This window comes from Macaca nemestrina, chromosome X (genome assembly GCF_043159975.1).
Source record: "Macaca nemestrina isolate mMacNem1 chromosome X, mMacNem.hap1, whole genome shotgun sequence".
Taxonomy (NCBI): domain Eukaryota; kingdom Metazoa; phylum Chordata; class Mammalia; order Primates; family Cercopithecidae; genus Macaca; species Macaca nemestrina.
The window spans coordinates 40,350,800-40,378,015 of NC_092145.1; the positions used below are offsets into that span (position 1 = coordinate 40,350,800).

At 35.3% G+C, this 27,216-nt stretch overlaps 1 protein-coding gene across 2 annotated transcripts in view; it reads left to right on the top strand.

Moving 5' to 3' along the window:
- The window catches only part of LOC105490495 (leucine rich repeats and calponin homology domain containing 2), a 129,607-nt gene that overhangs the window by 60,507 nt on the left and 41,884 nt on the right, over nucleotides 1–27,216 (top strand). For both annotated transcript variants that reach the window (XM_011756221.3, XM_011756222.3), the window contains exons 6-12: nucleotides 4,120–4,253; nucleotides 8,193–8,280; nucleotides 8,579–8,690; nucleotides 8,876–8,973; nucleotides 9,068–9,126; nucleotides 10,751–10,858; nucleotides 22,447–22,512. In XM_011756221.3, coding sequence (XP_011754523.2) covers nucleotides 4,120–4,253; nucleotides 8,193–8,280; nucleotides 8,579–8,690; nucleotides 8,876–8,973; nucleotides 9,068–9,126; nucleotides 10,751–10,858; nucleotides 22,447–22,512 — 665 coding nt within the window. The remainder of the gene's footprint in view (nucleotides 1–4,119; nucleotides 4,254–8,192; nucleotides 8,281–8,578; nucleotides 8,691–8,875; nucleotides 8,974–9,067; nucleotides 9,127–10,750; nucleotides 10,859–22,446; nucleotides 22,513–27,216) is intronic.

Genomic DNA, 27,216 nt, shown 5'->3' on the forward strand with positions numbered 1-27,216 from the left:
TGAAATTTGTTGAGAATTGAACTGAAGTGTTCTCACTACACACACAAACAAGGTAATTACATGAGGTAATGGGCATGTGTTAATTAGCTTGACTGTGGTATTCATTTCACAATGTATAATACAGTTGATCCTTGAACAACATGAGGGTTAGGGGCACCGATCCCTGCATACTGTAAAAAATCTTTGTATAACTTTGGAATTGCAGAAAATTTAGCTGCTAATAGCCTACTGTTGACTAGAAGCCTTATCAACAACATAAACAGTTGACTAACACATATTTTATATGTTATATGTTATTTACTGTATTCTTACAATCAAGTAAGCTAGAGAAAAGAAAATGTTATCAAGAAAATCATAAGGAAGAGAAAATATATTTACCATTCACTAAGTGAAAGTTGATCATCATAAAGATCTTCATCCCCGTGGTCTTCACGTTGAACAGGGCTGAAGAGGAGGAAATGGAGGGGTTGGTCTAGCTGTCTGAGGAGTGGCAGAGGTGGAAGAAAATCCATGTATAATGGACCTCCACAGTTCAAACCTGTGTTGTTCAAGGGTCAACTGTATATTAAAGCATCATGTTGTACACCTTAAATGTGGGAGTTCAGTCAGGGTGGTGGGAAAAATTATAGAGGAAAAATTACAAAGATAGTTATAGGAAATAGACACAAACCTTCTTGGAAGGCTGGAGGGTTGCATAGCTTCAGTAAAAGATTTAGCTGAAGTCAACCTAATCCTCTTACCTTGAGTTAATAGCTTAAAGTAGGTACAAAGGAATGTAAGGGAGTTTATCTAAATAGCTTGTTTACTCATGTGGCCCTAAGCCCAACTTTTATCACCTGCAGGTGCATGATTGCTCTCTACTCGAGGGGTGGGCAATGTTAATTACCCTCTAGTGATGTTTACTTGAGACCTTTGTCACTTAATCTGTACTAAATAAATGTGAACTTCACCAGCTTATCGAGGCAGATGCTGCAGACTGAGGCAGCAGAGCCCCTTAACTAGAATGACAGGCAAAATATCTGTGTCAATTTACGTCTTTCATCCGTCGTTGGGTCAGGGTCAGCGGGACGGACCTGGCACTTAAATATAAAAAAATTTTATTTGTAACTTATACTTTAATAAAGCTTGAAGAAAAAATAAAGAGGAAAAATGGAGCATATTCATAGGAGTGCTAATCAGCATGGCTTTCTAGCAGCAGTTGTGGAAACTGGCAGATGTTGGAATGATACCTTCGAGGACTAAGGGAGTATTTCTAACATTCTACACTCAAACTGTCATCAAATATGAGATAGAAAAAGGTTTCAAACATGCAGGGTCTTGGAAATTTTTACTCCCATGTACCCTTTCTTAGGATGCTAGCAGAGGGTGTACTATACCAAAGTGAGGGAGTAAACTAAAAAAGGAATTCTTCATGTCTGAGATTGACAGATATGCACAGGCCTAGTAAGCAGCCAGTTAGTAGTTTGGAGTACAGGAGTTGTCTCCAAAAAAAAAAAAAGAAAAAAAAAAAAAGAAAGTAAGAGATGACTTGATAGGTTTGTCCACATGGAGAGATGTTTTATAGTTCTGTCAGAGTCAAGAAGGAATTTATAATAGGCATATAGAAAATTTTTCAAAAGAAAAAAATGGGGGCCATTAATTACTTTAGGAAAAACAAAAACTTATAGGAGAAAGGAAATACAATCATATTACTCTGTGGAGTTTATCTGTGAATATTTTCTTGGTCATAATGTAAATACTGGATTTTGATTTAGTGGAAAATTGTGACATAGCTATAATAGCAGAGATTTATATAGTATTTACTGTGTTTTAGACACTATTGAAAATGCTTTACATATATTAACTCATTTAATTCTTACATTAACCCTGTAAAACAAGTACTGTCATTATCCGCATTTTACATATAAGGAAACAGAGGCATAGAAGTTAAATGACTTGTTCAAAGTCACATTGCTAACATGGGTTAGAGCCAGGATTCAACCTAAGGCAGTGTGACTCTGGAGTCCATGCTCTTTAACCACTATGTTATGCTTCTGAACACAGAAGTGTGTTTATGTGAATTGATAGGAAGCGGGGAGGCTGGGACGGTGGTGGTGATGTGGGTAATGTAAGAAATCCAAGCCCTCATCTTCCTTAGTGAGACTCCAATAAATCTACTGTTGAAAAATTTAAAGCAAATAGCAGTAGAAGCATGTTATTTATAAATATGAGGGCAAATAGCAGAAATTCAGCAAAAAGAGTTTAAAGTGGGAATTTGGTCTTAGAGATTGAATGAAGTAGAATGGGCCGGGCACGGTGGTTCATGCCTGTAATCCCAGCACTTTGGAAGGCCGAGGTGGGAGGATCCCTTGAACCCAGGAATTTGAGAACAGCCTGGGCAACAACATAGTGGAACCCTGCCTCTGCAAAATATAAAAAAGATTAGCCGGGTATGGTGACGCATGCCTGTAATTTCATCCCAGCTAATCTGGGAGGATCACTTGAGCCCAGGATGTCGAGGGTGCAGTGAGCCATGTTTGTGCCACTGCACTCCAGCCTGGGTGACAGAGTGAGACACTGTTTTCCAAAAAAAAAAAGAAGTAAAATTGAGGATTATGTCTTGTCAGCTTTGTAATCATTTTTAAATTTAAAAACTGTGTATGTGAAGTACTATGATAAAAAGTTAAAATTTACAAAAGAGAGTTATTTACCAGCACTTTGTTTGATAATTAAGATAAATTTTTGTGGCCGGGCGCGGTGACTCAAGCCTGTAATCCCAGCATTTTGGGAGGCCAAGACGGGCAGATCACAGGGTCAGGAGATCGAGACCATCCTGGCTAACAAGGTGAAACCCCGTCTCTACTAAAAAATACAAGAAACTAGCCGGGCGAGGTGGGGGGGCGCCTGTAGTCCCAGCTACTCGGGAGGCTGAGGCAGGAGAATGGCGTAAACCCGGGAGGTGGAGCTTGCAGTGAGCTGAGATCCGGCCACTGCACCCCAGCCTGGGTGACAGAGCGAGACTCCGTCTCAAAAAAAAAAAAAAAAGATAAATTTTTGTTTAGTTTGGACATAGAATACTACCTCACACATTTTAATTTTAGCACATTTTAGTTGATAATATTTAATATTAATAATTTATAATTAATAGAAAATTAATATTTAGCACGTTTAATTGGCAATTGATATATTTCTATTCTAATAGCTCAAAAGTTTTAATTTTCCTTTTAAATGAAATTTTTCAGTTGTCACGTCAGACCTAGTATCTGTTAGAATTATCTAGGAAACATTCTTCCTTTTAACCTGGAATGATAATTACTTTTTAATGTTTTTGTCTTACTGTTTTCTTTGCTGATTTTTTTGCATGTGAGATAAGCTTATGTGAGCCCATAAAATGTTACATTTTTATTAGAATTTTGAGAAATATTTATTTGATGTCACTTAGTGACTGTAATTAACCTTGGTAAAGCTGACTTACAGTTTTCTTACCTCTCATTTTCTATTGTTTTTATACAGAATATCTTTGTTCAAATAATATTTTATTCCTCATTTTTCATTTTCTCTATGGCCAACGAAAGTAATTTCTCAGTATATTATTCTAGTTGAATTGACCAGTGTTTTCTTTTATTATTTTAATCTCACCAGCCTAATATCGTACCTTTCAACAAATTCGTTTTTCCTATATTTATATTTTTTATGTTAGCGTTTTCCAGTGTTTATGCCAAACATCTTAGTGGTTCTGACGAGATTACTTTAAAGAATTGCATAGATTATTTGTTCTTTTCTTACCTTTCCAACGAATATATATTTTTCATTTTTTCGAATAAAGGCCACTTTTATGAGTTGTAAACCTTATATTGTTTAATAGTTTGTACATTCTGCTTTTAACAAGAAAATTCCAGTGAAATAGAGAACAATTAAGTCTTTTCAATAAGAACAGAGATGGCAATAGAATTTTAGTTAGTATCAGTGTTGTCAGATTTTTCCACCTGGTGTCAGAAGTACAAATTATTTAAATATGCAAAGTATCAATCAAGATCGTGATGTCTCAGTGTAATTTGAGACTATTCAATGGTTTAAAATGATAGATGTCATTTATATTTGGAACTATATAATTAAATCTCCTTTCTTTTTTATTGACAGATATGTTTAAAGGGTAAGGTGCATATATTTAAGTACTTAAATATTCAAGCATGTTGCAGAATGGATAAGAAACCAGATTCCCTGGATCTTCCATCATTGAGTAAACGAATGCCCTCCCAGCCTCTCACAGACAGGTAATGTAACATTCTTACAGTTTCATTTGATGATTGCTGTCTTCCCTTTTTATAAAATATACTTATTAATCTTGAGTGTTCTGAATATATTTAGGCTCATTGGTCCAGCACTAAAATCAATAATTGACTGAAGCTACATATCACCATCATAGAATGAAGTTCTAGGATACTAGAATATTTTTGACATATTCTCAATTATTAACATTTTAGTAGTAAAAATATAAATGTTTGACATTATAGTACAGAAACACTAATTTCTCAGCATATGACAACTATTAATTTACTTTTGTAATCAATGTATTGTACATTTGCAACAACAAGTAGAATTTTACTTTGAACTAAGGTTGGTGGAAGAGCAAGACATTTGAGGAATACCTTTTCCCTTTCATCATAGTCTTTATGTCTGCATCAAAGATGATATATCATAATGACATATAATGGTATATCATATTTGATGAACATCTTTGATGTTGTTTATGATTTCAGTGTTTTGCTCCTCATGAGATTTTGAGATGGTAGATGGAACATTCTGTTTTTAATTCATCCTTTCAAGATGTAAATTGGTCTGAAAGATTTTATGAAAGTATAAATCCATGTAATAGTTTAGAAAATAACCTAGAATGGGATGAGACTACCAAAAGCTAGACCATGCTTTTGCCTAAAATATTTAAAGATTTGTCATTGCATATATATAAATTTTATATTGCTTTGAATGGCAATATAGTAAGTACTATTGTTAACAGCACAAGTTCGTGAATTCCCAAATGGGATTTTTTCTTGAATATTTTTATTTTGCAAGTAGAATTAAGTATCTACCATTAGATTTCGTTCTTAAAGATTATTGTGTTTAATATTGTGAACATTATTAGACCAAACAAGGCTCCAAAAATTGCAATGAAGACATTCTAATCTCTATTAATCTGCTTTATATTTATTTTAACATGAATTTACTTTTAGTAATGGCATTTACTGTTTTAGTCATTTATTTTTGCAAATATCAGTTGAATGCCTACTGGTAGATTCAGGTATGTTTTGTTGAATGTCATACATATTGGTCTTGGCACTCATGGTGCTCACAATGTAGTGGAGCAGGAGTCAGTGAATAAACAAAGCAAGGAAATACGCACACATATAAAATTTCAAATTGTATTCAGTGCTATGAAGGAATGTATTTGAAATTCCAAGAATGTGGTCAGGGAATGAATAAAAGCCAGCTCTGTGAAGAGCAAAGTAAGAGCATCTTAGGCAGAAAGAATGACATTGCCGTGGCCTTAAGTTAGGAAGGAACTTTGTGTGTTCAAACAGCTGAAAGGAGACCAGCGTGGTTGGAGCAGAGTAGCTGAAGGGGAACGTGGTACAAGTTGATTTTAGAGAGGTACTCAGAGCTCAAGTCATGTGGATTCTTTGTAGGATGTGGTAAGAAGTTTGAATTTTACTTAAAGTACAGTGGGAAGTCATTGGACAGTTTTAAGTGGGGGAATAACATGATTTGACTCATTTTTGTTTTAAAAAAACTATTTTGGCTTATAGGAGAATAGATTGGAAGCAAGCAAAAATAGAAGCACAGGGACTAGTTGGATTGTTGTAGTACTGCCAAGAGATCAGAGGGGTCTAGAATAAAGTGATTGCAATAGAGATGAAAAGAAATGACAGAATTAAGATATATTTTGGAGAGATTCTCTAGCAGGACCATCCAAAAAAAATATAATGTGAGCCACATATATAATTTTTAATTTTTTTGTTATCCATTTTGAAAAAAGTAAAAAGAAATACATGTTATTTGAGTATATCCAAAATATTATCATTTCAACATGTAATTAATGTGAAAACTTGGTGAGATATTTTACATGCTTATTTAATATTAAATCTTTGAAATCTAGTATGTAGTTTACGTGTATAGTGTGTCTCAATTTGGAATGGCCGTATATGACTACTGGCTACTTACTGTATTGGACAGTGCAGGTCTATAGAGTGGGTTGTCAGTTGTATTAATTTCTCACTCACAGCTGGTATTGAACTACTTAGAAAATTCTTGTATGTGCTTTCCACTTTCATACTCAGACACTTGGCTGTATGGTTCTTACTACCTAGAATGCCCTTCCATGCCTTGTCTGTTTTGTAAACTCTTTATTATACATAGATAGGCACTACAGTAGTTACATATAATAACTTTTGGAGTCAGACATAATATGGCTTTGAAGCCCATTTATGACTCTTAATAACTGTATGTCCTTGTGTATTAATGTCTGTGGTTCTCAGTTTTCCAAATAATTACACAGGTGCAGTCAGGATTAAATGAAGAAATGTATGTAGAGTACTTAGTACAATGCCTTACCCATAATATTTCCTCAACGAGTAGCTTATTATCATCATTGTCATTTACTACAAATCCACGAATGTATTTTGTGCAGTGCAGTCAGATGAATTTTGGCTCTAATCGTGGTTTAACCACTTAATTTCTCTGTGGCCTTGTGTAAGTTATTTGACTTCTCTGAGCCTGTTTCCTTATTTAAATGTTAACCATTCCCACTTCTACAGTTGTGAGAATTAAATGTGTACCTAACAATTAGTTCAATAAATGATAAACAGTAAATGTTGTAATTTTTCCCCTTGGGACGTTAACTTTTGTAAGCTTTATTATTTTTCTTTGTGAAAAGAAATAATAATTATAACTTCAAGACCATAAGAATTATGTCTAAAATATGAGATGCATCTAGCACAGTACATAACACAGTGTAGACACTCAATGAATGCTAACAGTTATCGCCTCTTCATCCTCAAGACTGAGCTCAAATGCCACATTCTTGAGTGACACTTTTCCTAACTTTACCGAAGAGAATTAGTTGACCTTTTTTTCTCATAGCACTTTGTATTTACCTTTGTCATAGTCTTCAAAACATTTGAACACATTCATTTTTCCTGTGGGCTGAGAGCTAGCTCTTTGGAGGCAAATTTTAAAAACATATTTTCTCTTAAACATTCAACATAGTACTTGATACTTGGTAGGTGCTTCCCTAAATGTGTTCATATACTTCTGAAAAGTATAAAAATCAGGTTTTTTTTGTGTTTTGTTTTGTTTTGTTTTAGCATGAAACTGGTTTTAGGAGAGGAATTATAACATAGTGATTATGACCAGGGACTTTAGTGCTAGATAATTGAGGGATCAAATTTGGACTGCTGGCTGCAAGTTGCATATCCTTGGATAAATTGCTTAATCCCTTCCAGTCTAAGTTTTCTCATATATGAAATGAGAAAACACCATCAATTTGCTACAGTTTTTCACAGTAAATATGTAACGTATTGCCTTTTAAACATTTAGCACAGTTCCTCATACATAATAAGTGATCATTGTAGACTGTGTGGTAAAATTGCAAATTAAGTCAAAAATACTTTGCTTCCTGGGTGGCATATTTTGTAAATCAGAAATTTGCAAGGACAAATTGAATTTGAAAGTATTGAATTGCATATTCAATAGTTTGTAGCCTTCATTTTTGCATCCTCTCTTAAGTATTAGATGGGCATTATTTATACAAATAAAACATATTTTTAGAGCCAATGAAGAGTAAACCATATAAATTGAAGTTAAAAAATGTTTCGAAGCTCTGTGATGAAATTTGACAAACCAATGGGAAAAAACAAGTCTTTTATCATGATAATGTTCTAACAAGGCAGCCTGATTTTCTGAATCTCTGAAGAGAAATAATAGGTTATTGTTGACAGTTGACATTGTAGAGTACACGAAGGGAACAATATTGCATGAATGGCATGAATAAAATGTTTTGTAGGAAGAGTTCTGATATTTTTCTCCTCATGTCCTAATTAAGGATCTTAGACATCAAAAGTATATATTCTGTATTATCTAGGGAAATTTTAGGTCAAGTGTGCATTATCTATTTAAGAAGAAAACCCTAACTGCTCTTAGGATTTCTATTTCCATAGTATGGAAGATTTTTATCCAAATAAAAATCATGGTCCTGACTCTGGAATTGGAAGTGATAATGGAGAGAAACGATTATCCACAACAGAAGTGAGTATTTTCTATTGCGATCTATTCTGTTTTACAATTTTATTAGAGCATTGAAATAGAGACTCTTGTGCATACTTGAGTTTATTTTGCTTGAAAATATGATCATTATATTTTATGACTAAAACTGAAAAAAGGCATGCTGATTTTTAAAGCTGAGCAGTAAACCTTATGTTAATTTTGGGTTTGAAAACTGGAGATGTAAAGCAGACATTCTGTAATTCATATGTAAAATTGAAGCAACATATCCATATCATAAGTTTAAAATGCCTCATTTGTACTTTTTGCTTATTCCTTTTAGCCATCAGATGATGACACAGTCAGCCTTCATTCTCAAGTCTCAGAATCAAATAGAGAGCAGACATCAAGAAATGACAGTCATATAACAGGAAGTAAGACTGATTCTCAGAAAGGTAATTCATATGGTACCTGCTATTTTTGTTTCACATACATAGCCCACATTAAAAATGGGATTTGAAAAATTATATTGTCTTTAGCCAACTCTTATATTGAGAAAATACACATTTTTCTAAGGACAACAGTGTCAAGTATACAGTTTACTATGTACATTTTCTAATAAATATTAATCTGTACCTAGACCAGGAGGTATATGATTTTGTTGACCCCAACACAGAAGATGTAGCAGTTTCTGAACAGGGAGATGCACATATTGGATCATTTGTATCTTTCTTTAAGGTAAATAAAACTTTGAACAAATATTAATAACATGTTCTCTTGATCTCATGAAAGTGGACTGTACAATTTAAAATGTAACTTTCTTTTATGTAAGGGAAAAGAAAAATGTTCTGAAAAATCTCAGAAAAATGAAGAATTAGGAGATGAAAAAAGGTAAGCACGTATGAAAATGAAATGTTACTTATAAGCACTTGAGCCATTCATTAGATATTCCTACTTGAAAGAGTACCTGAATAAAATATATTTTTTGTTCACTTACCTCTTATGTTTAGATAGTTAATTTATAAATACTTCACATCTATCTGTATTCCTCAATTAAACACAAAATTATAGTAAGCGTTTGAGTGTAGGATATGCACTATTTTTCCTCCTGAAGTGTAATGATGACTTCTATTATTATTATTGAGGAGGACTGTACCATCATATACATTGCTTCATTTGAGCTATTTAACAACCCTCTGAAATAGATTGATATCACTTTACCAATTAAGACACTGAAACTAGGAGTTTTAAATGTCTGGAACTCAGATGTACTGTCTCTTGTTCTACTATACTTTCCATTTGGTCAGGCTGGTTATGACTTTTAAGGGTACTTATGTCCAGATTTTATTAAAATAATTGTGCTTTGGATCTTTTCTGAACCATTCATCTTATGAAATGATGGAATATGACCTACCACATTTTTTCAGTTACTCCTTCAGGTTGCTTTATAGCTGCAGAAAGGAAAGAAGGAACATTTGGTGAATACCTACCATGTACCAGGATTGGTGCTATGTGCTTTCCCTTCTTTCTCATTTTATCTTCATTAAAATGCTGCAGGGTAGATATTGACCTCATTTTTTCAGGTGAGGAAGGTGAAGTTCAAAGACTCTTAAGTTTTATGCCTAAAATCACTTAACTAGTGTCCACTAGTACCTAGAGTATGAACGTAGCTCTCTTTGATTTTTAAACTTTTCTCTTTTCTCTACATTATGCTTCCTCCAAATGACTTTGTCAGATTTTAAAGCAGTTATTAGTTAATCATCTCTGATGTCCTGTAAGGAGGTACATTGCTTTGTCTTGAACTCTTTAGATTTCATTCTTTTACTTTGTCACCTCATCTAATGAGGCCAGTTGCTTAAACTTGAGAGTCACCTGTAGCATGTATGATGTAAAGTCACAAAGATTCATGGTTTGATACTGTTTTTAAAGTGAAATCCCTTAAGATAAAATGACTAGAGTTTGAATAACTATTTTAAATTTTTTTGTTCTCTTTTATAAAAATGACGTATTAGTATCTTCAGGCAAATTTGCCAATCTTATTTGAACCTATTTTGGATTTTATTTAGACATTTTATATACAGATTTTAAAAATCAAAATCAATAAACTGATAAAAACAGGATGGTTCAATTAAATGACAAAATTTTACAACATTTTAAATTTATGTATTAAGACAGGCCATATAGAACTTTGCAGTCCTTTTTATACTCAAGGCTGGAAAATATACATTTTTAGATTACTATGACCATTACACGTTTCAGAAATTTAAAAAATGGTTATATACTTTGCTATTATTTGTTAGTCATTAATTATAGTAATACAGCCAGTATGCTACATTTCATAATGAGTAGAGAACATAGATGTTTTCCTTATTTCTTATTTTAGTATTTTAAAAGGAGGACCTAGGATTTTAACTTTCACATGGTGTTAAAAACAAAAATGGTTTCTATTTCTGGAAGCTGGCATAAAATGTATCTGCCTTACTTTTTGGATAACCATGATTGTGTCACCTTTCAGACTTGAGAAAGAACAGTTACTGGCAGAGGAAGAGGATGATGATTTGAAGGAAGTAACTGATTTGAGGAAAATAGCTGCTCAGTTATTGCAGCAAGAACAGAAGAACAGGTATTCCTTTCAGTAATGAGATTTGAAATGGCAAATTTTATAATAATTAAATCTGATTATTTAAAGATTATCAAATGAAGTATATGAAGTTTTGAGTAAACAATAGTGCCCTCTTAAAATCTATCTCAAGGGACTAACTACAGATTGAGCATCCTTCATTCAAAAATCTGAAATCCGATCCCAAGCATTTCAAATAAGGGATACTCAACCTGTACTAAAAGGCAATAGGAAATACTTAGGACAGGAATATAAAATTACATTTACAACTAACAGAATGTACTCATATATATATGGTCACTATGTTTAATATTGCTTAGGTATTTCTTTTTTATTCCTGTGTGTGTGCTGAATCATAAAAACTGATTTATTTGTTGATATTAATTTTAGCTCACAGTAGCATTATTTACATTGTAAGCATTTTTTTTCTAGGTACATGTCATGTATATAATGTGCTTTTTAAAACTCAGATTCCAAATAACTTAGGATATGTCTAAACTCCTTAGAATGGAGTTGAATTTTACAAGAGTGGATTAAATCAGTATGATGATTTGAGGGTCACTAGCTCACTTTGGTCTGTTTCTTGGTCAAAGACCATTTTCCCCATCTTTTGGTTAGACTTTCTTCAAATACATGTTGTTGGCAATGAGAAGACACTGTGTGAATGAGAATAAAATCAAGACAAGTCCACTTCTAATGCAGAAAAAGTTACATATGCTGCTCAGGGTCGGCTGTTATTGCCATCTTCATGTACTGAGAGGAATACATTTATAGTTTTGAAATGAGAAAGATCTGAGTGGTTTTTTTGTTTGTTTGTTTTGGGAAAAGAGAATAATTTTGGTGCATTTAACATGGATAAGTAAAAAGCATTTTATTTCATTTATTCAAAATAATAAATGTTTATGGTTAATATGACCATGTTTTGGGAAGTTTCAAATTTAAATATACTGGCATTTGTTTAAATGTACATTGAAAAATACAACTAAAACTTATCAAATGACAAATATATGGTTTCTAGGGGCAACTTTTTAGGGGCAATCTGTATAATAGCTAATAAGCTAAATAGCCTAAGTATCTTTTTTGCACAGCTGCTACATTTATAGATATACAAAATCATACTAGAAAATCACCAACCTGGGGGGCGCCCAAGATGGCCAAATAGGAACAGCTTCAGCCTCCAGCTCCCAGCGTGAGCGACACAGAAGACGGGTGATTTCTGCATTTTCAACTGAGGTACTGGGTTCATCTCACTGGGGCGTTTCGGACAGTCGATGCTGGTCTGCGGGTGCAGCCCTACCAGTGAGAGCTGAAGCAGGGCGAGGCATCACCTCACCTGGGAAGTGCAAGGGGGAAGGGAATTCCTTTTCCTAGCCAAGGGAAATTGAGACACACGACACCTGGAAAATCGGGTAACTCCCACCCTAATACTGCACTTTACCAAGGGTCTTAGGAAACGGCACATCAGGAAATTATATCCCACACCTGGCCCGGAGGGTCCCACACCCATGGAGCCTCCCTCATTGCTAGCACAGCAGTCTGAGATCTAACTGCAAGGAGGCAGCGAGGCTGGGGGAGGGGCACCCATCATTGCTAAGGCTTAAGTAGCTAAACAAAGCCACTGGGTAGCTCAAATTGGGCACCGCAGCTCAAGGAGGTTTGCCTGCCTCTGCAGACTCCACATCTGGGGACAGGGCATAGTTAAACAAAAAGCAGGAGAAACCTCTGCAGATGTAAAAGTCCCTATCTGATAGCTTTGAAGAGAGCAGTGGTTCTCCCAGCACGGAGGTCGAGATCTGAGAATGGACAGACTGCCTGCTCAAGTGGGTCACTGACTCCTGAGTAGCCTAACTGGGAGACATCCCCCAGTAGGGGCAGACCGACACCTCACACCTCACACGGCTGGGTACACCCCTGAGACGAAGCTTCCAGAGCAAGAATCAGACAACAACACTCACTGTTCAGCAATATTCTATCTTCTGCAGCCTCCGCTGCTGATACCCAGGCAAACAGGGTCTGGAGTAGACCTCAAGCAAACTCCAACAGACCTGCAGCTGAGGGTCCTGATTGTTAGAAGGAAAACTAACAAACAGAAAGGACACCCACACCAAAACCCCGTCAGTACGTCACCATCATCAAAGACCAAAGGCAGATAAAACCACAAAGATGGGGAAAAAGCAGGGCAGAAAAGCTGGAAATTGAAAAAATCAGAGCACATCTCCCCCTCCAAAGGAACGCAGCTCATCGCCAGCAATGGAACAAAGCTGGACTGAGAATGACTTTGATGAGTTGAGAGAAGAAGGCTTGAGTCGATCAAACTTCTCAGAGCTAAAGGAGGAACTACATAATCAGCGCAAATAAACTAAAAACCTTGAAAAAAGAGTGGATGAATGGATAACTAGAATAATCAATGCAGAGAAGACCTTAAAAGAACTGATAGAGATGAAAACCATGACACGAGAACTACGGGACAAATACACAAGCTTCAGTAACCTACTCGATCAACTGGAAGAAAGAGTATCAGTGATTGAAGATCAAGTGAATGAAGTGAGAAGAGAAGTGTAGAGAAAAAAGAGTAAAAAGAAATGAACAAAGCCTCCAAGAAATGTGGGATTATGTGAAAAGACCAAATCTACGTCTGATTTGAGTGCCTGAAAGTGAGGGGAAAAATGGAACCAAGTTGGAAAACACTCTGCAGAATATCATCCAGGAGAACTTCCCCAACCTAGTAAGGCAGGCCAACATTCAAATTCAGGAAATACAGAGAACACCACAAAGATACTCCTCAAGAAGAGCAACTCCAAGACACATAATTGTCAGATTCAACAAAGTTGAAATGAAGGAAAAAATGTTAAGGGCAGCCAGAGAGAAAGGTCGGGTTACGCACAAAAGGAAGCCCATCAGACTAACAGCAGATCTCTCAGCAGAAACTCTCCAAGCCAGAAGAGAGTGGGGGCCAATATTCAACATTCTTAAAGAAAAGAATTTTAAACCCAGAATTTCATATCTAGCCAAACTAAGTTTCATAAGTGAAGGAGAAATAAAATCCTTTACAGACAAGCAAATGCTTAGAGATTTTGTCACCACCAGGCCTGCCCTACAAGAGATCCTGAAGGAAGCACTAAACATGGAAAGGAACAACCGGTACCAGCCATTGCAAAAACATGCCAAAATGTAAAGTCCATCGATGCTGGGAAGAAACTGCATCAACTGACGAGCAAAATAACCAGCTAATATCATAATGACAGTATCAAGTTCACACAAAGCAATATTAACCTTAAATGTAAATGGACTAAATGCTCCAATTAAAAGACACAGACTGGCAAATTGGATAAAGAGTCAAGACCCATCAGTTTGCTGTATTCAGGAGACCCATCTCACATACAGAGACACACATAGGCTCAAAATAAAGGGATGGAGGAAGATCTACCAAGCAAATGGAGAACAAAAAAAAGCAGGGGTTGCAATCCTAGTCTCTGGTAAAACAGACTTCAAACCATCAAAGATCAAAAGAGACAAAGAAGGCCATTACATAATGGGAAGGGGATCAATTCATCAGGAAGAGCTAACTATCCTAAATGTATATGCACCCAATACAAGAGCACCCAGATTCATAAAGCAAGTCCTTAGAGACTTACAAAGAGACTTAAACTCCCATACAATAATAATGGGAGACTTCAACACCCCACTGTCAACATTAGACAGATCAATGAGAGAGAAAGTTAACAAGGATATCCAGGAATTGAACTCAACTCTTCACCAAGCAGACCTAATAGACATCTACAGAACTCTCCACCCCAAATAAACAGAATATACATTCTTCTCAGCACCACATCGCACTTATTCCAAAATTGACCACATAGTTGGAAGTAAAGCACTCCTCAGCAAATGTAAAAGAACAGAAATTATAACAAACTGTCTCTGAGACTGCAGTGCAATCAAATTAGAACTCAGGACTAAGAAACTCAATCAAAACCACTCAACTACATGGAAACTGAACAACCTGCTCCTGAATAACTACTGGGTACATAAAGAAATGAAGGCAGAAATAAAGATGTTCTTTAAAACCAATGAGAACAAAGATACAACATACCAGAATCTCTGGGACACATTTAAAGCAGTGTGTAGAGGGAAATTTATAGCACTAAATGCCCACAAGAGAAAGGAGGAAAGATCTAAAATTGACACCCTTACATCACAATTAAAAGAACTAGAGAAGCAAGAGCAAACACATTTAAAAGCTGGCAGAAGGCAAGAAATAACTAAGATCAGAGCAGAACTGAAGGAGATAGAAACACAAAAAACCCTCAAAAATATCAATGAATCCAGGAGCTGGTTTTTTGAAAAGATCAACAAAATTGATAGACTGCTAGCAGGACTAATAATGAAGAAAAGAGAGAAGAATCAAATAGATGCAATAAAAAATGATAAAGGGGATATCACCACCGACCCCACAGAAATACAAACTACCATCAGAGAATACTATAAACACCTCTACGCAAATAAACAAGAAAACCTAGAAGAAATGGATAATTTCCTGGACACTTACACTCTCCCAAGACTAAACCAGGAAGAAGTTGAATCCCTGAATAGACCAATATCAGGCTCTGAAATTGAGGCAATAATTAATAGCCTACCAACGAAAAAAAGTCCAGGACCAGATGGATTCACAGCTGAATTCTACCAGAGGTACAAGGAGGAGCTGGTACCATTCCTTCTGAAACTATTCCAATCAATAGAAAAAGAGGGAATCCTCGCTAACTCATTTTATGAGGCCAACATCATCCTGATACTAAAGCCTGGCAGAGACACAACAAAAAAAGAGAATTTTAGACCAATATCCCTGATGAACATCAATGTAAAAATTCTCAATAAAATACTGGCAAACCAAATCCAGCAGCACATCAAAAAGCTTATCCACCATGATTAAGTGGGCTTCATCCCCGGAGTGCAAGGCTGGTTCAACATACGCAAATCAATAAACGTAATCCGGCATATAAACAGAACCAAAGACAGAAACCACATGATTATCTCAATAGATGCAGAAAAGGCCTTTGACAAAATTCAACAGCCCTTCATGCTAAAAACTCTCAATAAACTAGGTATTGATGCAAGGTATCTCAAAATAATAAGAGCTATTTATGCCAAACCCCCAGCCAATATCATACTGAATGGGCAAAAACTGGAAGCATTCCCTCTGAAAACTGGCACAAGACAGGGATGCCCTCTCTCACCACTCCTATTCAACATAGTGTTGGAAGTTCTGGCTAGGGCAATCAGGCAAGAGAAAGAAATAAAGGGTATTCAGTTATGAAAAGAAGAAGTCAAATTGTCCTTGTTTGCAGATGACATGATTGTATATTTAGAAAACCCCATCATCTCAGCCCAAAATCTCCTTAAGCTGATAAACAACATCAACAAAGTCTCAGGATACAAAATCAATGTGCAAAAATCACAAGCATTCTTTTACACCAGTAACAGACAAACAGAGAGCCAAATCATGAATGAACTCCCATTCACAATTGCTTCAAAGAGAATAAAATACCTAGGAATCCAACTTACAAGGGATGTAAAGGACCTCTTCAAGGAGAACTACAAACCACTGCACAGTGAAATAAAAGAGGACACAAACAAATGGAAGAACATAACCATGCTCATGGATAGGAAGAATCAATATTGTGAAAATGGCCATACTGCCCAAGGTAATTTATAGATTCAATGCCATCCCCATCAAGCTACCAATGAGTTTCTTCACAGAATTGGAAAAAACTGCTTTAAAGTTCATATGGAACCAAAAAAGAGCCCACATTGCCAAGACAATCCTAAGCCAGAAGAAGAAAGCTGGAGGCCTCACGCTACTTCAAACTATACTACAAGGCTACAGTAACCAAAACAGCATGGTACTGGTACCAAAACAGAGATATAGACCAATGGAACAGAACAGAGCCCTCAGAAATAATACCACACATCTACAGCCATCTGATCTTTGACAAACCTGACAAAAACCAGGAATGGTAAAGGATTCCCTATTTAATAATTGGTACTGAGAAAATTGGCTAGCCATAAGTAGAAAGCTGAAACTGGGTCCTTTCCTTACTCCTTATATGAAAATTAATTCAAGATGGATTGGAGACTTAAATGTTAGACCTAAAACCATAAAAACCCTAGAAGAAAACCTAGGTAATACCATTCAAGACATTGGCATGGGCAAGGACTTCATGTCTAAAACACCAAAAGCAATGGCAACAAAAGCCAAAATTGACAAATGGGATCTAATTAAACTGAAGAGCTTCTGTACAGCAAAAGAAACTACCATTAGAGTGAACAGGCAACCTACAGAATGGGAGAAAATTTTTGCAATCTACTCATCTGACAAAGGGCTAATATCCAGAACCTACAAAAAACTCAAAGAAATTTCAAAGAAAAAAGCAACCCCATCAAAAAGTGGGCAAAGGATATGAACAGACATTTCTCAAAAGAAGACATTCATACAGCCAACAGACACATGAAAAAATGCTCATCATCACTCGCCATCAGAGCAATGCAAATCAAAACCACAATGAGATACCATCTCCCACCAGTTAGAATGGCAATCACTAAAAACTCAGGAAACAACAGGTGCTGGAGAGGATGTGGAGAAATAGGAACACTTTTACACTGTTGGTGGGACTGTAAACTAGTACAACCATTGTGGAAAACAGTGTGGTGATTCCTCAAGGATCTAGAACTAGAAATACCATTTGACCCAGCCATCCCATTACTGGGTATATACCCAAAGGATTATAAGTCATGCCGCTATAAAGACACATGCACATGTGTGTTTATTGCAGCACTCTTCACAATAGCAAAGACTTGGAATCAACCCAAATGTCCATCAGTGACAGACTGGATTAAGAAAATGTGGCACATATAATATTTTTGATTGACTGCTTGAAAATTAAATCAATACATTTAAAACTAGTAGGAGCCATTAGTTAAAAAATTATGTGTTCTCCCCAAAGAAAACTCCTGCTATTCTTCAAGATGTATGTAAAAGTAATTTCTGTCTTTTTCTGACTCTCTTCTTCATCATCCTTTTTAGATGTTAGTACATACTAATATAAGAGCTTTTAAGATTAAATATAAATATACAGTGACATTGTTGTAAGTATGTCTAATTTTTGCAGACATTAAAATATTTATAATATGATCATAAAGAGCACTATTTTTTTCGATACAGAGCCTTGCTCTGTTGCCCATGCTGGAGTGCAGTGGCACAATCTTGGCTCACTGCAGCCTCTGCCTTCTGTGTTCAAGTCGTTCTCATGCCTCGGCCTCCCAAGTAGCTGGGATTACCGGTGTGTGCCACCACACCCGGCTATTTTTTTGTATTTTAGTAGAGACGGGGTTTCACCATGTTGGCTAGGCTGGTCTCAATCTCCTGGCCTTAAGGGTTGCACCCTCCTTGGCCTTCCAAAGTGCTGGGATTACAGGCTGAGCCACCAGGCTCGGCCAAAGAGCACATTTTACTTTTAAAATTTATAATGTATAGAGAATTTTAGATTCCCTAGCCAATTCTGTTAATGCCTGAACTTAAACTGGATCTCATAATTTTTTAATGCTAAATCTAGTATTTTTTCTATTAAATAATCTTTCTTCCTTCTACAATACGTTGCCGTTACTTAGATCTTTTTGATTTGGGGAATTAAAATTTTTTGTTTACTGTCACAATACTTGAATTTGAATGAGACCAAAAATCTAAGTGTAATCCTATATGAAGATATATCCTACAGTGGATTTGGTATAATTTATACCTTCTCTGGTTGTGGATTTTCCTTTTCATGCTTTATTATTGTGTCTTATATTCCAAATATATTAGAGAAGGATCTGAAATGCTATTTAAAATTGTAGGCCAGGAGTTGTAACATCTCTTTTTAGGTTTTAAAATAATTATTGTACATTTTGTTTGTTTTTAGTCTTGATTAAAAATAATTTAACTGGATTAAGATTTCCCTCACCTACAGGGAAATATCATCCAGGACTGCTACTTTGACTGCATATTACTTAGCTGTTCTTTAACTTGCTACTAGTAGAAGACAAATGCAGTGTTAGCTCTCAGCTAAATGAAGCCATGTATCTTCTCCCAAACTAGAGGTAATTAAAAAACAGCTTACATTGAGTTCAGTGATGATTTCCTTATGGCAGTTTTGCCACTTGCTTAGTTGATATATATTTTTTATTTTTTAATTAAAAAAAATTTTTTTTGAGACAGAGTCTCACTCTGTTGCCCAGGCTGGAGTGCAGTGGTGTAATCTCAGCTCACCACAACCTCCACCTCCCGGGTTCAAGCAATTCTCCTGCCTCAGCCTCCCGAGTAGCTGGGACTACAGGCGTGTGCCACCATGCCTGGCTAATTTTTGTATTTTTAGTAGACACAGGGTTTCACTATGTTGGCCAGGCTGGTCTCGAACTGCTGATCTCATGATCTGCCCACCTCAGCCTCCCAAAGTTCTGGGATTACAGGAGTGAGCCACCACGCCTGGCAGTTCATATTATTTTTAAAAATGTCTTTGATTCTTTAAGAAACCTTATGCCAGTACTTGGTACATGAAACTATCCTAGGGGAGCAGCAAGAGGATATTGTACAGAATTAATACTCAAAAAGGGTGAGAAAAGAGATCAGCAAATAAACCATCAAATTGATAATTCATAAGGTTTTAAAGTCTGAAGCCTAGTTATTTAGAAGACTGCCCCCACTTTGATTAAGATGTGTTGATTAAGCTACTTTATGTTTATAGTTTATTGTTGATTTTTTTTAAATTGAAAAATAGTCTTTATCATCCCCTGTCAAAATATTGGATTATTATTTCTACTTGCGTCTGAGTGTATTGAAGTCACTCTGAATCAATGGCTTTAACTATATTTAAATAGCCATTCAGCAAGTTCTAATTTTACGTTCACTATTATTTTGGGAAATAAAAAAAAGTCTTGAAAAAAATCATTATCTTAAAAATAATGTTGTATGATGAATAAGTTCTACGGATCTGCTGTACAACATTGTGCCTATAATTTATAATACTCTATTGTATACTTAAAAATTTGTTAAGAGAGTAGATCTCTTGTTAAATGTTCTTACCAAAATAAGATAAAATTGAAAAAAGGGAGCATGTTTTTTAGAACAAGAAAAATCAAGGAAGGAACTGAGAATAAAATGATACTATTAGAATATTCTTAATATTCACTTGATAATAAAGGAAATTCTGTTGAAAAACAAAGAAGTTGATATGTATTATAAATTATTGAGCCAGTTTTACAAATTTCCATGAGTCTTACTCATTTATATTAGTGTTAGAAAGGTGGCTACTGCTCTTTTTCTTATACTGATTTTCTTAAGGGGCTTAATAAGTCGATGTTTAGCTGGCTTCTTAAATTTTGTTTAGTTATCATTCTAAAGAAAGGATTAAAATATATGTGTGATTTTGCAATAAATAGCTTCATTTAACTGGTTCCCATTGCATGTTTGTTCCTGCTAACTTACACTGTAGTATTTTCTGTTGTGTCTTTCCTTTTAGTAATTATTTTATTTGCTTTTAGGTGTGTCTTGAGAGTTTTTCTTTATTGTGGAAAGATGAGCCTCTAATTACTATGTGATATAGCTAAATAACAAAAAGCAATTATGAAAAGTTATAATTAAAATGTAATTAAGGATCATGGAAAGCAAAACTAGGTTTGGGAAGTTTATAATTTTGTTTTAGAATTATAGAAATTATGGACATTACCTCTTTTATTATGATTTTTTTCCTGATCATATGAACATTTCAATTTGAGGAGCATCATGTTAACCTCTAGCTTGTTATAACTAATTAGGTAGATCTCTGAGTCCTTGAAATCTATGCATTCTTTTGTTTCTGCTTCCTTTACAAATGACTACCCTGTGTCTCCAAAAACATCTTCCCCCATCTTTTGGTTTGGTTGATTTATGTGAAATGTGAATACAGACAGAGGCCTTTAAGTTGTAGAGCATCATTCAGTGATAAACTCTTCCAGAGGACCAGAGCAACAGGACACGCATCAAGGTATCTAGAGTTTGTGGAAGCCTTCAAGTATTATGGGGCCAGGTTGACATAGCTGAATTGTATAGTCTTTTACTTAAAATAAGTACTGGTAACTGGATTAGGGAAGTATGTTAATAGTCTAGATGTTTAATTAGAATAGATGTTTGTTTTGACTTTGGGTATCAGAGTAAAACACAAAATAATGTACATAGCAAAATTTTACATAGGTGAATTCTCAAGTACATAAAATATATTTTATGGGTAAGTGGATCTCAACTTTTTTTTCTGTTTCAGTATAACTCATACACAACCATAATCCCAACGCTAATGAATGTGTGGTGAGAAGGAATCAGAATTTACCATAGTGAAGGCCATTGTAGTTTGACTCCCCTGCCCCTGCAATAATTCTGCAATTTCCCCCAGGATGGTACTTACTGCTATCTCTTCTTTTAAAAAAAAAAAAAAATACTCTTTTAAAATATATTTTTCCTAATAGTTTTAGATATTTCATTACCTTAATTTTTCTGCATTTAAGAATTTAAGGTAATTTTAATGCATGCCTGTACAAAGAAGAATGAATGTCCTTAATTCTGAAATTGTTTGGCCCAAGCTACACTGATTGGTGTATGATACTTGTCCTTTGCATCTCTATCACTTTTTCCTAGTGAGGTCCTACTAGATCCAAGCTGGTGAGGAATCCAGCATAATGGACTTTGCTTTCTTTATGCTAACCATATTTCTGTAATTACCAACTTATATTTAATTCATTATGTATTTTATTGGTCAATATATAGCTTTTATTTAAAATCTGTTTCTCTGTTCTTTTGGCAGTTGACATCTATAGATTTTATTTTGAATAAAAGGCAGAGATTTTACTTCTATGATATTAAATTTTAAAAGTGAAAATTATATTTATATATATAGTAATATTAAGAACTCAAGTATGGTTAGTTATGTTAAGGATAGTTAGTAATTCATTACTTTTGACTTTGAGATTAATACTTAGAATTATGTAACATTATGTAGAAATAGTTCTCTCTTATAATGGTTCATCGTTTTCTTTTGTTTTAATGGTTTTATATAGTTATTAAAAGTTTAAGAAACTTGTGGGTTTTTTTTAAAGAATTGAACTTGAGCACTGATTTTGCATTTAGAATTAGAATTTTTCATTTGGCAAAATAATTACGTATTACATCAACACATCTCATATCATTTGCTGTGCTGGAAAAAATAAATCAGTCATGATGGTACCTCTGTATCTCTTTATCTTCTGTCTCAGCCAAAAGTTAGATATGCAAAGGGCAAAAATAGCATGGCTAGAAGATAATCCAAACTTTGAGAAAGGGTTTATAAAAGAAGACGCCTGGAAAAGTTGCCGAGCTTCATTTTGTTGTAAATAGTACACTTATGGGCATCTGATCTAAATAATATTTAAATATTATTTTCTAGCAAAGATCTTCAAGGACCAGATGCAGTTTATTTTAGAGATTTTTTTATATATCTTGTGATATAATATTCTCCTTAATATATTTGGGAATTAATGTGTTGATTTACTTCTAGGATTCTTAATCATTCAACTTCTGTGATGAGAAACAAGCCAAAACAAACTGTGGAATGTGAAAAGAGGTATAAAAATATCTTAGCTTTTACTTAATATTTTATAATGAGTACTGATCCTTTGACGGTGATGTTTTTGTATATAGACTTTAGTTAAATAAGTGATACAGATTTAATATAACTAGATAATTTAAATAGGAGTTAAATTTACTTTTGATATAAGCAAAATAAAAAATGCTGATCTTCTTTGCTCATAGATGCATTTTTGTCTTAATGATAGAATCATTTACCTATTCATTCAGCAAACATTTATTATATTGCTATTCCTGCCAGGAATAATGTGTTTCTTTAGCATTGATTGTGTTTATTCTCTATAATATTGCTTATATTTTCATTGCTTTTCAATTGGGTGTTACTAAATTCTTCTATGTGAATACATTATATAAATCCACATATATGAATTCCTGAGAACTAGAAGACCTTGAAAGTTTGTATTTATTCTTTTTGATGGTTTGAATTTAGATTAGACTCAACTCCTGAGTCAATTCTCTGAGAATGTTCAGGCCCAGTCTTTTTCTGCTTGGCTTATTGCAACAGTCCCCAGACATAGCTCCTTTCTTCAGGTTTGCCTAGCTTTAAGTCTGTTTTCTGTACAGTGGAAGAGTGATAATTCTGAAACATAAATCTTACTTGTGACTCCCATGTATTATCTTCTAATGACTCTTTACAACTTTTAGAATAAACCTTAAAATATTTAACTTAACCCATAAGATTGAAGTGGGTTTCTGCTTACCCTGAGAGCTTCATCTTATACATTCCCCCACTGGCACCATTTGCATTTAGGAGCAGAACTTCTTTCTTCATTCCAGGATGATTTTATCTCTGTGTTCTACCTTCTTTTATTTTATTTATTTATTTTTAATTTTTTATCTTCTGTTTGTGTTCTACCTTCTACATCCTGGTCTCTTTACTAGGATTTCCCTTCCGTCTACCTTCTTCACTTAGTCTTTCAGAATTCAGTTCAAGTGTGAGATTACTTTTCATATCCAAGCCTAGGAATATTCATCCATCTCACATTTAATTTAACTGGATTTAACCCACTTTTTCTCTTTTTGAATACTGATTCTGCTATCTTACATGTTTGCTTTCTTTTAAGTTTCCCATTCCTTTATTTCCTGCCTTAAGCTTCCTCCACAGGTTCCTAACATTCTCTTGAGAAGGCCTCAATTGCCCAAACCATAAAACTGTGATATCCAATCTTGGCTTTTCTTTTATAAAACTATTACTTTTTCTTTTCTCATTTTCAAAACAATTATCCAGTTCTTTCTTGAAAGACAAAACCAAAGATTCTTTAATGTTTTCCTGATTATGAGAGTAATGTAGCTTTCTTGTTGAAAAATTGGAAAATTTAGCAAACATAAAGAAAAAATAAACAAATGAATATCACTCATTATCTCACTCCCCAGAGATGACAAGTCACATTATTTTGCTACTTTGCCTTTTAGACCTTTTTACCATATGAGTATTTGCATTTGCATATGTGTACATGTATATGTACACACACACACACTGCAGGGTTATATAACCTGTTAAATACCCAACACTGCCACTTAGATGCATATTAGGCATGTCAAACATTATTTTCCAAAACCATACTATTAATGTTCCTGTTGCACCCCTAAACTTGTTCCTCCTACATTTTTCTCAATTTCAGAAAATGTCAACTCCATCTTTCTAGTTGGTCATCTCAAAACCTGAGAATCATCCTTCACTTATCCCTTTCTCTCACATCTGATATCTAATCCATTAGCAAATCTTGTTGCTGTACTTTAGAATATATTTAGAATCCGATCATGTCTTACCACCTCCACTCCTACCATCCTAGTCCTAGCCATCTCTCACTTGAGTTATTATAGCAGCCTCTTAACAGGTCTCTTTTCTATCCTAGCTTTCCTTTAGTCTGTTTCCCACAAAGCATCAGATTGATATGTTTAACCACCTCAACTGCTACCATCCTAGTCCTAGCCATCTCTTACTTGAATTATTACAGGAGCCTCTTAACAGGTCTCTTTTCTACCCTAGCTTTCCTTTAGTCTGTTTCCTGAAAAGCATCAGATTGATATTTTTGAAATGTAAGTCAGATCATATCATTCATCTTCAGAATTCTCTGCTGACTTCCCATGTTATTCAGAATAGAAACTAGAGTGCTTTAAGGCCTAGTAATGCCCTGCATTTGGTTTCAAAACCTGTCTTTTCTTTCTTTCTCTGGTTGGTTCTTTTCTATCTATACTGGCCTCCTTGTTGAATCTCAGCAGATCAGGCATTCTCCTCATCCCCCAAGGCTTTTTGTTTTTGCCTCTGCCTGGAATGATTTTCCCCCAGCCATATTTCTTAATCTTGTACATTCAGGTTTCTGTTTAAATGTTACTTCATCAGCAAAGCGTTCCCTGAACAACATATATAAGAGCATGCCTCCCCATCCCTTTTGTCTCTGTTTCCCACACCTTGCTTTACTTTTCTTTATAAAACTGAACACCATTTGGCATTCTGAATATATACTTCTATACTTGTTTATTGTTTTTCATCAGCATCCCACTACCCAGTAGGTACACTACAATGAACATTTTATGAGATCACGGACTTTATTTTCTATTCCATTTAGCACAATGCATAGCACACATAGTAGGTACTCAATAAATATTCATTGAGTGACTAAGTTGGGAGAGTAGGTTGAAATGATGAATGCCAGGAACTGTGTTGTGTGCTGGGAGATACAATAGTGATCAAGAGAGACATGGTCCCCGCCCTCATGAGATTAATGATTGATGGTTTTGTTTGTTTGTTTGAGATGGAGTCTTGTCTGTTGCCCGGGAGTGGCGTGATCTTGGCTCCCTGTAACCTCTGCCTCCCGGGTTCAAGCGATTCTCCTGCCTCAGCCTCCAAATAGCGGGAATTACAGGCATGCACCACCATGCCCAGCTAAGTTTTATATTTTTAATAGAGACAGGGTTTCGCCATGTTGGCCAGGCTGGTCTCGAACTCCTGGCCTCAAGTGATGTGCCCGCCTTGTCCTCCCAAAGTGCTGGGATTACAGACATGAGCCACCATGCCCGGCATGATCAATGTTTTAATATATTGCGGTTTTGGGTGTGTTCATATTTTGAAATACGGCTTTTGAATATACAAATCCACAATTAATAGGAATGGATTACCTGTTGGTGACATTAGGTAGCATGTAGATTTGTAAGAGAAAACTGGAAAAATTCTGGGTACTTAGGTTTTGGGTATGAATGATCAGTCTCCCTGAAATGCCTGGACAGCTTTGTACTGGAAGTGATCTCAGTGGTCTACTTTCCAAAGATTTCCAGCCACTTCTAGCAATCAGCATGAGCCCTGGGACATTGCAAACATACAAGAAAGTTGTGATAAACTATTGAGAAATTGGTTGGCAAAGTATCAGGGTACAGTTGAAAGAGCTTAGGTCTTGAAGTCAGGCAGATTCGGGTCAGAGTCCCACCTTTAGTACTTACTAGCTGTGAGGCTTTGGGTAAGTTTTAAAATCAGCCCTAGTGCCTGGCACCTACATGCTTAGTAAATGTTAGCTCTCCGATTATTTCTTTCTACTTACCTTTCTTCCTATAGAGGGGTAGATTATTGTAGTGGTTAAGAGTTCAGGCTAATAGAACCATGCTGTCTGCGTTTGGATCCTGGATCTGTCTCTTGGGGAAGTTATTTAGCTTACTCTGAGCCACATTTACCCCTTCTGTAAAACACGAATAATAACAGTGTCTACCTCATGGTTACTGTAAGGATGAAATGGGTTAATGTATTAAATTGCTTATGACAGTGATTAGCACACAGAAAGTGTCACATATGTCATTAATTGTTAAACTATAGTGATTACTATTACAGACTTTTTATTTTTCCTTTCTTTTGTATCTCAGTCCTTCCTTTCTCAATTCTTACCTGCTTTTTTATTCAAAAGGGAAATAACTTTGTGGGTATTCTTTTTCTAATATTAAGAAGTATTACATGACCTTAACTTTTTTTTTCTTTTTTTAAAATTATACTTTAAGTTCTGGGATACATGTGCAGAATCTGCCGGTTTGTTACTAGGTATACATCATGTGCTATGATGGTTTGCTGCACCCATCAAAACACATTAAATTATGGGAAAATAATAATTTAAATTCTGTGACTTTTTTTCAGCAGTGCATGGGTGAGCACACCCCATCCCTTCCCCGCCTTTAGAAATATCTCACATACTTTCTGTTAACAAAAATGAGATCATACTGAGTATACTGTTTAGTAATATGCATTTTTCATTTAATATTATAGTGATAGTTTTATATACCTACTAAATCTAAATATACATTTTGATGAACTTTATATATTCTGTACACTTGCATTCTTTTCCCTTCTTCCCTCCCCTCCCCTCCCCTCCCCTTCCCTTCCCTTCGCTTCCTTTCATCTCTCTCTCTCTCTCTTTTTTTTTTTTTTTGACAGAGTCTCACTCTGTCACCCAGGCTGGAGTGCGGCGCAGAGATGAGGTTTCACCATGTTGGCCAGGCTGGTCTCGAACTCCTGACCTCAAGTGATTGACCTACCTCAACCTCCCAAAATGCTGGGATTACAGGTGTGAGCCACCATGCCTGGCCCACTTGTATTATTTTCTTAACTTAAATGCTTAAAGGTATGCTATTGATGGATTAAAACATAAATGTACATTTAAAGCTTTTGATATATTGTCTCCAGAAGCTTTATGTTTGCATT